This window comes from Entamoeba histolytica, genomic scaffold (assembly GCF_000208925.1).
Source record: "Entamoeba histolytica HM-1:IMSS scf_1104750518587 genomic scaffold, whole genome shotgun sequence".
Lineage (NCBI taxonomy): Eukaryota > Evosea > Mastigamoebida > Endamoebidae > Entamoeba > Entamoeba histolytica.
The window spans coordinates 130577-142826 of NW_001914860.1; the positions used below are offsets into that span (position 1 = coordinate 130577).

Genomic DNA, 12250 nt, shown 5'->3' on the forward strand with positions numbered 1-12250 from the left:
ATTAAATCCTTTTAATTCTAACAACTAACAAAAGCATTCTTGAAAGAATTTGGTAATAAAAAAAAAGAAAATAAAAACAGATTTAGTTCATTCTTCTTTGTTCTAGTTCATTAGTCCTAGTACAAATTTTTAATAATTTTCTTGATGTGAAAAATTCGTGACATAAACATTGTTGGGCACTAAGTCTTTTTTTTTGATCCATTTCCAATAAACCATTAACCAAATCTTGAAACTCAGGAGAGCAATTCTTAAATTCTATACAATCATCTCGTTTGCCAGAAATTACTCTTTTCATAAAATCACTCCATTTACAATTTAATTTATCAAAAGTAACAAGTTGTTCAAAAGGATGTTTTCCTGTTGCTAAAAAATACATCATAATTCCTGCTGCCCACATATCAACTTTTGTTCCATTATAATCTCCATCTTTAAATAATTCAGGAGCAAAATAGGTTGTAGTTCCAATGTGTGTTTTTGCTGCTTGTGTTTGGTCTATTATTCTACCAAATCCAAAATCAGCTAATTTAACTTTTAAATTAACTCCACAAAGCATTACATTCTCTAACTTTAAATCTCTGTGAATAATATTATTTTCGTGAAGATATTTTAATGCACTAAATATTTGATACATAATAGTCTTAATCTTTGCTTCACTCATTCTTTTTTCTTTCTTTAATGCATCAAGTAATTCACCCCCACGTACATATTCCATGATAATATAAAGATATTGGTTTGTTTTAAATACCCCTTTCATCTTAACTATATTTTCATGATTAGTTTTTCTAAGTACTTCACTTTCTCTTCTACCAGACTCTTCAGCTGATCCTTTTGTTCTTGTTATCTCTTTCATTACATACTCTTCTTGTGTTTCTTTTTCAATAACTCTTCTAACAATTCCAAATGTCCCTTCTCCAATATATCCTTTAACTTCATAATGTTCAAAAGGTCCTCCTTCTTCAATTTGTTTTTGTTTAAACTCATTATCAATAAAAACATATGAAATATGTTCTTTTAATCCTGGATCAAGAAGTGTTAATGTATCAAAACAATGTATTTCTTCTTGAACCCCTTTTCCAAGATATTTTCTATTGATAAATGTCCCATTAATTGAATTATCTGTAATGAAACAATGAGACAAATTTTCATTTGGTGTTGTAACTCTTGTTATTATACAATGTTTGTGACTAATTGATTTTTCTTTTGACAAACAACAAAATTTATTTGAACGACCAATCATTGTTTCATTCTCTATTAGTAATAAAGATGGAACTCTTCCTAATGAACAAAGCACTCCCCACTTTTTATTCATAAATAACTTTGGAAATGAATAATTTTTGCTAAAATCCTAGGGTTTCTTCTTTTTTTTCTTCAGAGTAATTTTGCTTATGAAAATAAAAGAATTATCACGTGTTTGTGGTAATGTGGATAAAGTCAAAGAGGTTAAATTCTTCTTTATATACCATCCAATTCAGGTTAATTTTATTAAATAAGATTTAATAGAGTATAAGAACCTCTTAAAGAAATTGTTACTTATAAAGTAAAAGAGACAATTCAATACTTTTCAAATCCAATTATTATTGAAGACTATTTTTTTAAAATGGAATGTCTTGGAATTTTACTTGGAAGTTATATTAAAAATTTTTAACAAGAAATTAGGACTAATGGAAGTTATCTCATTACAAAAAAATTTAATAATTTTTGAATTAATATATGATAAAATATAAATTCAAAAATTCATATTCTTACAGAAGTTGAAACAAGAATTTTAGTATATTCATAAGAGATTATAGGGTTTGGATATGAAACAATACTTCAAACAATCAATTTATTAAGCATTTATACAGTGATGAGTTATAGACAAAAGTTAATAACTTCTTTTATGGAAAAAGTGTATTGACAGTTAATTAATTTCTTAGTGAATGTTAATTCTAAATAAATATTAAATTATTAGTTATTTTTATTTATAAATTATTCAAAAAATTTTTATAAAACATAATATAACTCTTTCAATTATATTAAAAACTTCTCTTACGTTTGAAATTTTTAATAATTCTTGATTTTCGGCGTTGTTCTTCATTCTTCTACAAATCTAAAGAACTTCAAAAAATTAGTATGAGTCTTATTTTACTTATTTCATTATTATTTATTAATAACTCATTAGCTACTCCATGCAATGAATTAGAAATGAATAAAGTATATACAGTAGAACAAGCATTTGAATGTATTGAATCAGTAAAAGTAAATAGAACAGTTACTGAAGCAATTAAAAAAGATATTACTGCAATTTTTGAAACATATGTTTATAAAGATATTTTACTTTCACCACCAGCTATTAAAGGAAAAGCTGATTATTACCAAAAAGTGGATATAGATAAATTATTAAAAGAATTGGATACTACAGAGACTTCTATGTATTCTTTTTATCAAAAAATTGAAAACATCTTTTTTGCTACTCATGACCTTCATTTAACTTTTAGAATTAGTTCTAATAATGAATTTAAATATTATTTTGATAGTTTTTATGCTGTTTTACCATTCTCTATTGATATTATTAATGAAGGAAAAGATGTTATTTTAATTCCATATGATACTCTTACTCATTATGGTGTAAATCTTCCACAAGAAATTATTGATAATAGTAAAGTCCCAGTTCAAAGTATTAATAAAATGAAACCACTTGATTGGATTCGTAAATATGCAGAAGAACATACTTTTCTTAAATCAAATCATGGTAGATTTACTTATGCTATTGAGTCTATGTCTAACCAAAAACTTACTTCAATTCCATTTGAAAAAAGTTTCTTATCAGAGTCTATTGATATAGTATATTCTAATGGACAAACAGTATCTACAAGATATTCAATGTTATATAAACCATTAGTTTCATTAACTAAAAAACAACAAGAAAAGATTAAAGCTAAAGAAGAAGGTAAAAATATGAAACCAATTAGTTTAAATGATTTTATTGATTTAAAACAAGACTCAAATACTTTTGATTATGAGTCATTAGATAAAAATATTGCTTGTAAAACATTTAAAGAAGATGGAAAACAAACAATTAATATATTTGTTTTAAAAACTTTTTATCCAGAAACAGAAGTTGATAACTTCTTTGAAACATTTGATAAATGTATTGCTCAATTTGATGAAAACGATGATCCAGTTGCTATGATTTTACCAATGAATGGTGGAGGGTATGGAGATTTAGAAAGTAATATTGAAAATTTACTTGCACCTTATGAAGATACTGCATTAATTGGAAGTGTTAGAATATCACCAGGAGCTGAGAATTGTATTAAACATGAATATGGTAGTGGAATGTATGATCCAATGAATTGTACATCAAGGTACAATATAACTGGAAACCTTTCAATTCCACTTGGAGAATTTTATACAAAACCAGTTCCTGTAGTATATGGAAATAATGTTACACATATAAAATCACAAGTATCTCTTCTTGTTCCAGAAACAATGCTTGCTTCAAGATTTACTAAACATCCAAGAAATCCAAATCAAATTATTCTATTTACTGATGGATTTTGTTATTCAGCTTGTGCATTATTAACAAAAGGAATGTGGGAAAGAGGAAGTGCTATTATTGTTGGATATGAAGGAGATCCAGAAGGTGATGTAGAATGGTTTGATGCAGGACAATCACCAACAGCTGTTATTGGAATGGATGAAATGTTTTTACCTGAAGGAGATGATTTAGCAAGATATGGAGGTTTTATGAGAACTAGTTTTTATGAATATTTCGAATGGAATCTTGATTATAATAAAGAAAGTAATCCAAGAGAATTTACTCTTTCACCAATTGATGAACGAGTTCAAATTTACAAATATACTGAAGATAAGTTAGAAGAGTTTGTAAAAGAAGCAAGAAAGATCTTTGAAAAATATGAAAATGGATGTAATCCTAAAAATAAAATGCTTACTAAATATAGTTCTGAGTGTGACAATCAAATAACAGTCGAACATGGTCAGGAGGATTTATTTGTGGTGATGATGGAAAATGGTCTAATATATGTAAAGTTTCGTATTGCGATCATGGATATAAATGGGATGAATATAATCAAAGATGTATTGAAGATGCATGTTATAAGACAACAGATAATGATGATAATAATAAAAAAGAATGGATTATTATAATAATCTTTATAATTGCAGTAATAGTAATTGGAATAATAATAATAGGAATAGTATTTGTAGGAGTTTATTTGAGTAAAAGAAAAGAAAAAGGATATATTCCAATCACTAATTAATTAAAAACAGCAGTTTTTTTTCATTTATTTAATTTTAGTATTTTTTAAAGAAGTTAAAAGAAAGAATATTGAGGTTATTTTCAAATATTTTTGTTTTTATCATCTATCTCTTTTTTTTCAAAACTAACTAACTAACTAAGTTTGAATACAAAAAAATTCATTTATTATTCAGTTATTATACAAAGAGGAATCATATTTTGTGTTATTTAATCAAATTGATGAACAAATGAGTTCAAACAAGGATCATTTTTTGAGATAATAATTGATGTGTTATTTGTTGTGAAGATTGAGTTGATGTATTGATTAACTTTCTTTCCTACAGTTTCAATTCTTTCTTTGTTAAATAACACTTTACCATTTCTTATAATAAAATGGATCGTTTCACCAAGAGCATCTTTATCACTTGGCTCTTTTTTTTTCCTATGTTTTCTTGGAGAAGGGGCTTTTGATAATAGTACATAACCGAATTCACTTAATAAATCACAAAGAATATTTAATGAAAGGATAAATCGATAATTTTCACTTCTTCTTGTTGCTGTTTTAGGAACTACTCCTATTGATACTTCATAGTTCATCCGTTGTTTAACAAGTGTTTGAATTAATTTTGAGAATGAAATACTATCTTCATTTGAAAATATTAATGATTCAATAGGAAGAAATTGCATAGTTACTAATGCTTTTTTAGCTGGTTTGTGAATTTGAATATCACAAAATTCATTTAAACATGCAAGAAAGATAGCTTCTTGGCATGTTTGATAATTTCGCCATTTGATAAACTTCTCTTTTGAAGAGAGTTTCCCGTGGCCATGGCTCATGGAGGTGATAAATCTGAAAAAGGTGTAAAGAATAGATATAATTGCCACGGTTAGAGATTCAAAACGATTGTTTAAATTCGATCTTTGCACTCTTTTTTTTCCTCTCTTTTTGAATAATTTTAAAAAGAAACAAAATTAGTTTTAATTTTTTTTTTGGATACCTTAAAAACTGAACATCATTATCTGTTATTGCAAATGTATATTTTATGGATTTACTAAAAATTCACTTATTTTTCATTGTCATTTCAAAAAAAAGAAAAAGCAACTTTCTTCGGAGGATTTTGATTTAAAAGTTGTTCGAATTGAGATTAGTTACAGTTCATATCTTAAAAACAAACTTTAAAATAACCAATTATCAATCAATATAATTTAAAAATGGATGATTCAATGCATTAGTACAAGTTATTCTCTTTTCAGGATTAAGACATAATAGTTGAGTACAAAAATCTAAAAATTGAGGATGTCTTGAATGATCAATAAGTCTCTAATTAATGAGTTAATTACAAATAGACAATGATTTAATTTATTAAAAAAAAGTAACAAACATGAAGTGGTGATGGATCAAAATTATGAGGTGTTTCACAAATGACATACCCTGATTTAGAAAAATAATGACTGTCATGAGATAATATATGTGGAAACTTTCCTAATACCATTTCCATTTTTAATAATTGTTCTCTTTCACTTTTTCCTGTAAAAATTTGATAACCAATGTACATTTCTAATAATGTACAACCAACACTCCAAAGATCAGTTGCATATGACCACCCATCTTGAAGTAACATTTCAGGTGAACAATATGGACGAGTTCCAACAGTACTAAAATGCAATCTATTTTCAGAGAAAGTAGCTAATCCAAAATCTATTACTTTTATTTCATCATGTATTGGAATTCTTGTATGTTGGTACTAAAAAAAATAATTATTTCTATTTTATTTAAAGAAAATACGTTAAACAAACTTTTACAATATCAGGATTTGCACAAGTATCGTCAGTAATTGTTACAACTTCATAAGCATCTTTTTTTAACATTATATTTTCTGGTTTTATATCACAATGAATAATTCCTCTAGAATGAAGATATGAAAGAAATTGAACTGTTTGACGAGCAACACTTCTAATAAAACTCAAAGAATAAGGTATTTCTCTATTGTCATAAAGAAAATCATATAAATTAATTCCACCAAGTTCTATTACCATATAATCTCTTTTATTAAATGTAAATGAGTCAAGGTATTTTATTGCTATACTATAATATCAATATTTATTTATTATTTATTATTATATTAATATAAAATAAAGTGGATTGAAGTAAATATTCATATTTTATTAAAGCGTTAATAACTAATGTAATTGTAATACATATTTCTTCTTCAAAAAAATTATTAGAAATTAATTATTTTAACTAGTATTTTAAAGAGAGAACGTTCATTTTATTTTAACAATTCTCTTCTTAATATTAACACAAGAAGCTAATAAGATAATCCAATAAATTGATGATTCAATTAATACTAATAAAATTGGCTAATGGTTCTGGTTCAATCAGTGAATATTAAAAGCAATTAATAATTTATTCTAAGTAGTTTTCCTTTTATTTTTAAAGTAAAAAATAATAAATGGTTTTCTATACCATAGGAAATATTATCAACCCACAGTTTAATAATAACAAAAGTAAAATAAAACAAACTTTGCTCTTGGATCTGTTGCAGATGCAAGAATTTTCATTATTTCTATTTCTCTTCTATCATCAAATCCTTTATCTGAAATCATTTTAAGTGCAACTTGACAACCACTCAATTGATCATAACACTTCATAACTTTAGAAAACCCTCCCCTACCTAAATATTCATTAATAATATAACGATTGTTGATACAGTTGTTTTTTTCTGCCATTTCTCTGTAATACATTTTTTTTTTTCGTTTTTACTTTTCTATACAAAAAATTTTGAGTTCTTTTTATATTCTTTTATAATTTATTTTATTATTTTTATCTATTTAATTAGTAAAACTTAAAAATCAACTTATTGAAGAAAAAAAAATTTAATAAAACTAAAAAACAATAAAAAAGAATAACAAAAATGAGAGTTTTAATCCAATTATTATGTTGGATTGTCTCATTTATATTACCAAGTTGGATCGAATTAAAATGGTCTAATGAAGGAATTTGTTTTTTATTTAAATTAAATAAAATAGTTTCTTCAATTCAAATTAAAGATATTAATATCCACTTTTTGAATAAAATGATAGTTATTGAAATAATTAATATTAAGGGATGGAGTAATTTTAATAATATTAAAGAATTAATTCAATTTATTCAACAACAAGAAAGAAATGAAAAAACAAAAAAATGGTGGAAAGTAATGATAGAAAATGTTATAAGTTTTTGTATTCAATTTATTATTAAACACCAAATTATTAAAGAAATTTGTTGTTCATTAAATCAAATTAATTTAAATTTAAATAAAATGAATATTCATGAAAAACATTGTACTATTACATTTGATATTTTTAATATAAAAGGAACTATTCAACATCAAAACATTGAATGTTATTATCAAAATGTTGAATTAATTATTCAAGGAAAAGATATTAAATATGAAATTGAAAATAATTTATATATTATAACAATGGATAAAGTAAGTATATTAATGAATAGATCAAAAATTGATTTTTGTTGTATTAAATTAATTTATAAATATTGTCTTCATATTTATCTTCAAAAAATTGATTTACATTCACAAGACTTATTAATTCCAATAGAAAATACTATTTTATTAAAAAATAATACAAATGAAGAAGTTTGTATTATAGATTTTTATAATAATATTGTTCTTTTAAAAATATTACAAATAGAAATGAAAAGTATTATTTCATCTTTTATTAATATTCTTATTGATTTTATTCCATTAAAAGTTTTTCAAAATGTATTTTCTCATAGTATTTCAAAAAAAGTTATGGGTTTTATTAATTCAATTATATTAAAATTAAAAATATCTTCAATATCTAAAGTTGAATATGAATTTGAAAGTAACAAAATTTTATTTAATGATAAAAAGGTTGATTTAAATATCAATTCATTAATTAATTCATGTTCTGTTTCATTTATAATTAAATCAAATAAAATTCCATTAATTAAATTAAATCAAATAGAATTAAATATAACTAATGATATGATTATTCATTGTAATATAAATACAAATAATTTAATGGTCAATAGTTATACATTATATCAAATTGCTCATAGCTATTTAGAATTTACAAATAATATTTATTTTATGTTATATAAAAAGTATCAATTTAAATTTAATTCATTTAATAATAAATCAAAAGAAAATACTAAAAAAGAAATTCTTATTCCATCTAATTATTCAACACAATTAAACTTACTTCCATTAAAGGAGGAAAATAATACATTATTTATTTATAATAATACTTTATGGATTAAAATTAAATCATTTTTAAATCATTTACATTTTGAATTCATAAAATCTACAATAATATTAACTGATTGGAATTTATCTAATAAAAAAGAATCAAATACTCATGATATTATATGTGTTCTTCATCATTTTAAAGAAACTGTAAAAGAAATAACAATTGGTTCTTTTAAAGTCAATTATCAAAATAAAAATATTACATTAAGAAATATAATAATAACTCTTATACCTTTATATATAATAATAGAATCATTGTTTATATCTATTCCACCTCAATTATTTGATTCTTTATTACAGAAATTAAAAAATATACTTTCATATTTTCTTCAAGAAACTTATACATTTAAAAATTTATCTTCTATTCCAATGAAAATTCTTCAAAATGATCATTGTATTGATTTTAAACCTAATAGTGTGATTAAATTAAATAAAGTTAATGAAATTTCATTTATTATTTATGCTCAAAAATATACATTCTTTTTTCCACCATTTAATCAATATTTTCATTTTAAAGATATTCCATTACATTTTTATTATTATTCTCATACTCTTATTTTATATTCATCTTCAATTATTCAAAATTTATTAACAATACCACTAACATTATCTTTTCCTTCTATTTCTTTTACTTTACAACCAAATCAAACTATTGGACTTGATGACATTTTATTAAATCAACCACTCTCATTTCAATATGACGTTTCATCATTTAAATTTCTTCTTCCTTGTTTAAGGTCAATAACAACATCATATCATGACATTGCACATTCTTTGCAAATTATTAATTCTAATGAACCAATTCCTTTATTATTAATTAAATCAATGAAAACAATAAAAAATGCACTTCCTTATCCTATTATTCTTAAATCAGTAAATGAAACACCAACCCATATTGTTATTAAACCAAAAACTGAATTTACATTATTTCCACATTCTGGATTTATTTATACACTTTCTGTTAATATAAATGAAATTGAATTCACAAATATATCAATGGCAAAAGATGAGTATATTCAAGTTAATGACACTATTGTTCATCTTTTGAAACATGCAAATTGTATATGTTTTTATTGTAATTTTGTATTAAGTAATTATAGTGGATTATGGTTAAATTATTGTCCACATAAGAATTATTTATTTAATACTCCAAATATTAGATTTTTGAGAGAAATTATAATTAATGATATTAGTGATATTTATATTGGAATAAACGATGGGTCTTATGAAAAATTAAATCAACAATTTAGGTTAGTGTCTAATAATTATGAATATTTCTTTTCTACATCAATTACAACATGGTTTGAAGATATTAAATTAAATATTAAAACAAAAGAAATTATGATTAATTCATCATATCGAATACATAATGCTAGTGAGACGGTAGTAACTATATGGTCTAATAATTATCAAGAATATATTAATATTAATGAAACAATTGTTATTCAAAAACTTGAACGTACTCAACCAAAAATTTTAAAATTTGGTATTCTTGGAGGAAAAAATTCAATAGGACTTTGTTGGAGTAGATCATTTGATATAGATGATATTTTTAATTATCCTGCAACAATACCAATTGTTGGAAGTACTAAAACAATTCATACTCGAATAGAAAAAGGAATATTAGTACTTGATATAAATGAAGAAAATGAATGGAGTTTTATTAATAATACTAATATTCTTCTTACATGTAAACAAAAGAATCAAAAGGATAAAGAACAAAAATTAAAAATTTATAAGAAAAGTGAACTTAAATTTAATTTAGATAATCCATTTGGAGAACGTATTATTAATATTCAATATTATTATAAAGGAAGTATGAATAAATTAGATGAAATATCTCTTGATGAAACAAAACAATATAAACAAATAAAAAACAATATAACGTTTTATATTAAAGTTATGAGAGAGCCATCAATCATTATTGTTTCTAATGAAATAATAAATAAAAAGAGTGTTGAAGTATTTAAAATAAATACTATTGCAGTGGATTGGGGATTTATTGGGCAAATGAAAAATATTTCAATTAAAATTGAATCATTATCTAAACTAGTTCCAAGTTGGTGTAAAGAAAAAATTCCTTTGGAAGAATGGAAGTTAGAGTTTTATATCAAAAGTATATCCATTAATGAAAAACAAATGGAAATAATTAGTACATATGATAAATTACAATGTGAAATAAATATGCATAACTTTTTAATTAAAGGAATTATTCTTAATCCTCCTGACATTAATATCATTCTAACTGAACAAATCATTCAAAAGATTGTAAAACTTCTTCCAAATGAAAAAGATGAACATTCACAAATTCAACTATTCCCTGTATTTATTGATAATTTTAATATCCATTTTTCTATGACGGATTATTCTTTACTTTCTAATATTAATCTTTCATTCCCTCATTCTAATTTTCCTGCTTTACCACTAAATAAATTGGTACATTCTCTTTATTCTTTCTATAAATCACAAATCCTTCGTCAAACTTTCTCAATTGTAACTTCTGTTTTAGTTGATCATTTCCCATTAGAAGTAATCTACCAGTGTATCCATGCATTTTTCCCTTCAAACTAAGATTCTACCTATTTACCATTATATCTGAAATACTCTTAAATCAAACCAGTTCACAACCTTTCTTTTTCTATTTTTTTTTATGTTTCTTTATTATTTCTTCTTTTTCTTCTTCTTTTTATTGATTGTCTTTGTGAAAATATAAATAATACAAAATTAAATTATGTATCATTATTTCATTTAATTTATACTACTCTCTAATTATTAGAACATTAATTAATAAACTAAGTAAATCATTTATTTTGACTTGCAAATTTCATTCCTTACACAGAAATTATGACTCTTATAAATTTTCTTTAATAATAGATAATAAGTTATTTTATCAATTCCTAAACTACAATACAATAAGTAACACTAGATAGATTGATAAAGAAAATGTAAATATTGTTTAAACCACCTTTTTTCATAAAAAGAGTTTAACACAAAAATAAAACAGAGTGATAAGATAATTGATTATTTCTTAATCTTTTTTGAACTATTGTAAAAATACTATTAAATATTTTTATATATTAAACTAAAAATTATTATATTCCTATTAATTATTTCAGTTATAAAAGATATTATATTATAATAATTAGATGAATTTAAATTATAAATTAAACTATTTTATTCTTTTCATTTTTAATATTTTGTAGTTATTTATTAGTGTTACGTTATTAATAAGAATTATATATTGCTTAGAGAATGACTAAATTATGAATAACAATCTATTAGGTATTGTTATATATTCCTTTAATTTTATAGACGTATCTTACAATATGAGAATCTAGATAAGAATAAACAATACACTTGAATTATTGTTGTTGTTGAAGTTGACTCTTTAATTGAGTATTTCGTTTTTCTTCTTTTTCTAATTGAGCTCTAAGAGAATTGAATTTATCATTAAGTGTTTTAAATTTTTTCTCAGAAAAGAATACAGAGTATTGAAGAGCACTTTTATAAATATCTTTTAATTGTTCATCAGTATATTCTTCATCATTAAAATTAGAAGAATTTATCAAGGCTATCATCTCTTTTCCTTTTTGAATTTGGTCTTCATTTAAATCAATAAAATTATCATTGAATTCTTGGTTAGACATGATGAATGAATAAAAACAGTTTTAGGGTTGTAAAAAAACTTTTTCAGTTCATAGTAAATGGCAGAAGAACAAGAATATGATATAGAAATAAA

At 23.2% G+C, this 12250-nt stretch overlaps 5 protein-coding genes across 5 annotated transcripts; 2 read left to right on the forward strand and 3 right to left on the reverse strand.

Moving 5' to 3' along the window:
• Positions 1 to 82: 82 nt before the first annotated feature.
• EHI_151730 (protein kinase, putative) lies at positions 83 to 1309 on the reverse strand (the record flags this gene model as incomplete). Its single annotated transcript, XM_652316.1, has 1 exon — positions 83 to 1309. One exon carries the CDS (start codon positions 1307 to 1309, stop codon positions 83 to 85), a length of 1227 nt encoding a protein of 408 aa, XP_657408.1.
• An 803-nt stretch (positions 1310 to 2112) lies between these two features.
• Positions 2113 to 4262, forward strand: EHI_151740 (uncharacterized protein; the record flags this gene model as incomplete). Its single annotated transcript, XM_652315.1, has 2 exons — positions 2113 to 3943; positions 3985 to 4262. 2 exons carry the CDS (start codon positions 2113 to 2115, stop codon positions 4260 to 4262), a joined length of 2109 nt encoding a protein of 702 aa, XP_657407.1.
• A 206-nt stretch (positions 4263 to 4468) lies between these two features.
• EHI_151750 (uncharacterized protein) lies at positions 4469 to 5077 on the reverse strand (the record flags this gene model as incomplete). The annotated part of the gene is made up of 1 exon (XM_652314.1): positions 4469 to 5077. The coding sequence occupies one exon, from the start codon at positions 5075 to 5077 to the stop codon at positions 4469 to 4471; it is 609 nt and encodes a 202-aa protein (XP_657406.1).
• Positions 5078 to 5432: 355 nt separating this feature from the next.
• EHI_151760 (protein kinase, putative) lies at positions 5433 to 6985 on the reverse strand (the record flags this gene model as incomplete). The annotated part of the gene is made up of 4 exons (XM_652313.1): positions 5433 to 5561; positions 5623 to 5985; positions 6038 to 6326; positions 6765 to 6985. The coding sequence occupies 4 exons, from the start codon at positions 6983 to 6985 to the stop codon at positions 5433 to 5435; spliced, it is 1002 nt and encodes a 333-aa protein (XP_657405.1).
• A 170-nt stretch (positions 6986 to 7155) lies between these two features.
• Positions 7156 to 11082, forward strand: EHI_151770 (uncharacterized protein; the record flags this gene model as incomplete). The annotated part of the gene is made up of 1 exon (XM_652312.1): positions 7156 to 11082. One exon carries the CDS (start codon positions 7156 to 7158, stop codon positions 11080 to 11082), a length of 3927 nt encoding a protein of 1308 aa, XP_657404.1.
• Between the last annotated feature and the right edge of the window lie 1168 nt (positions 11083 to 12250).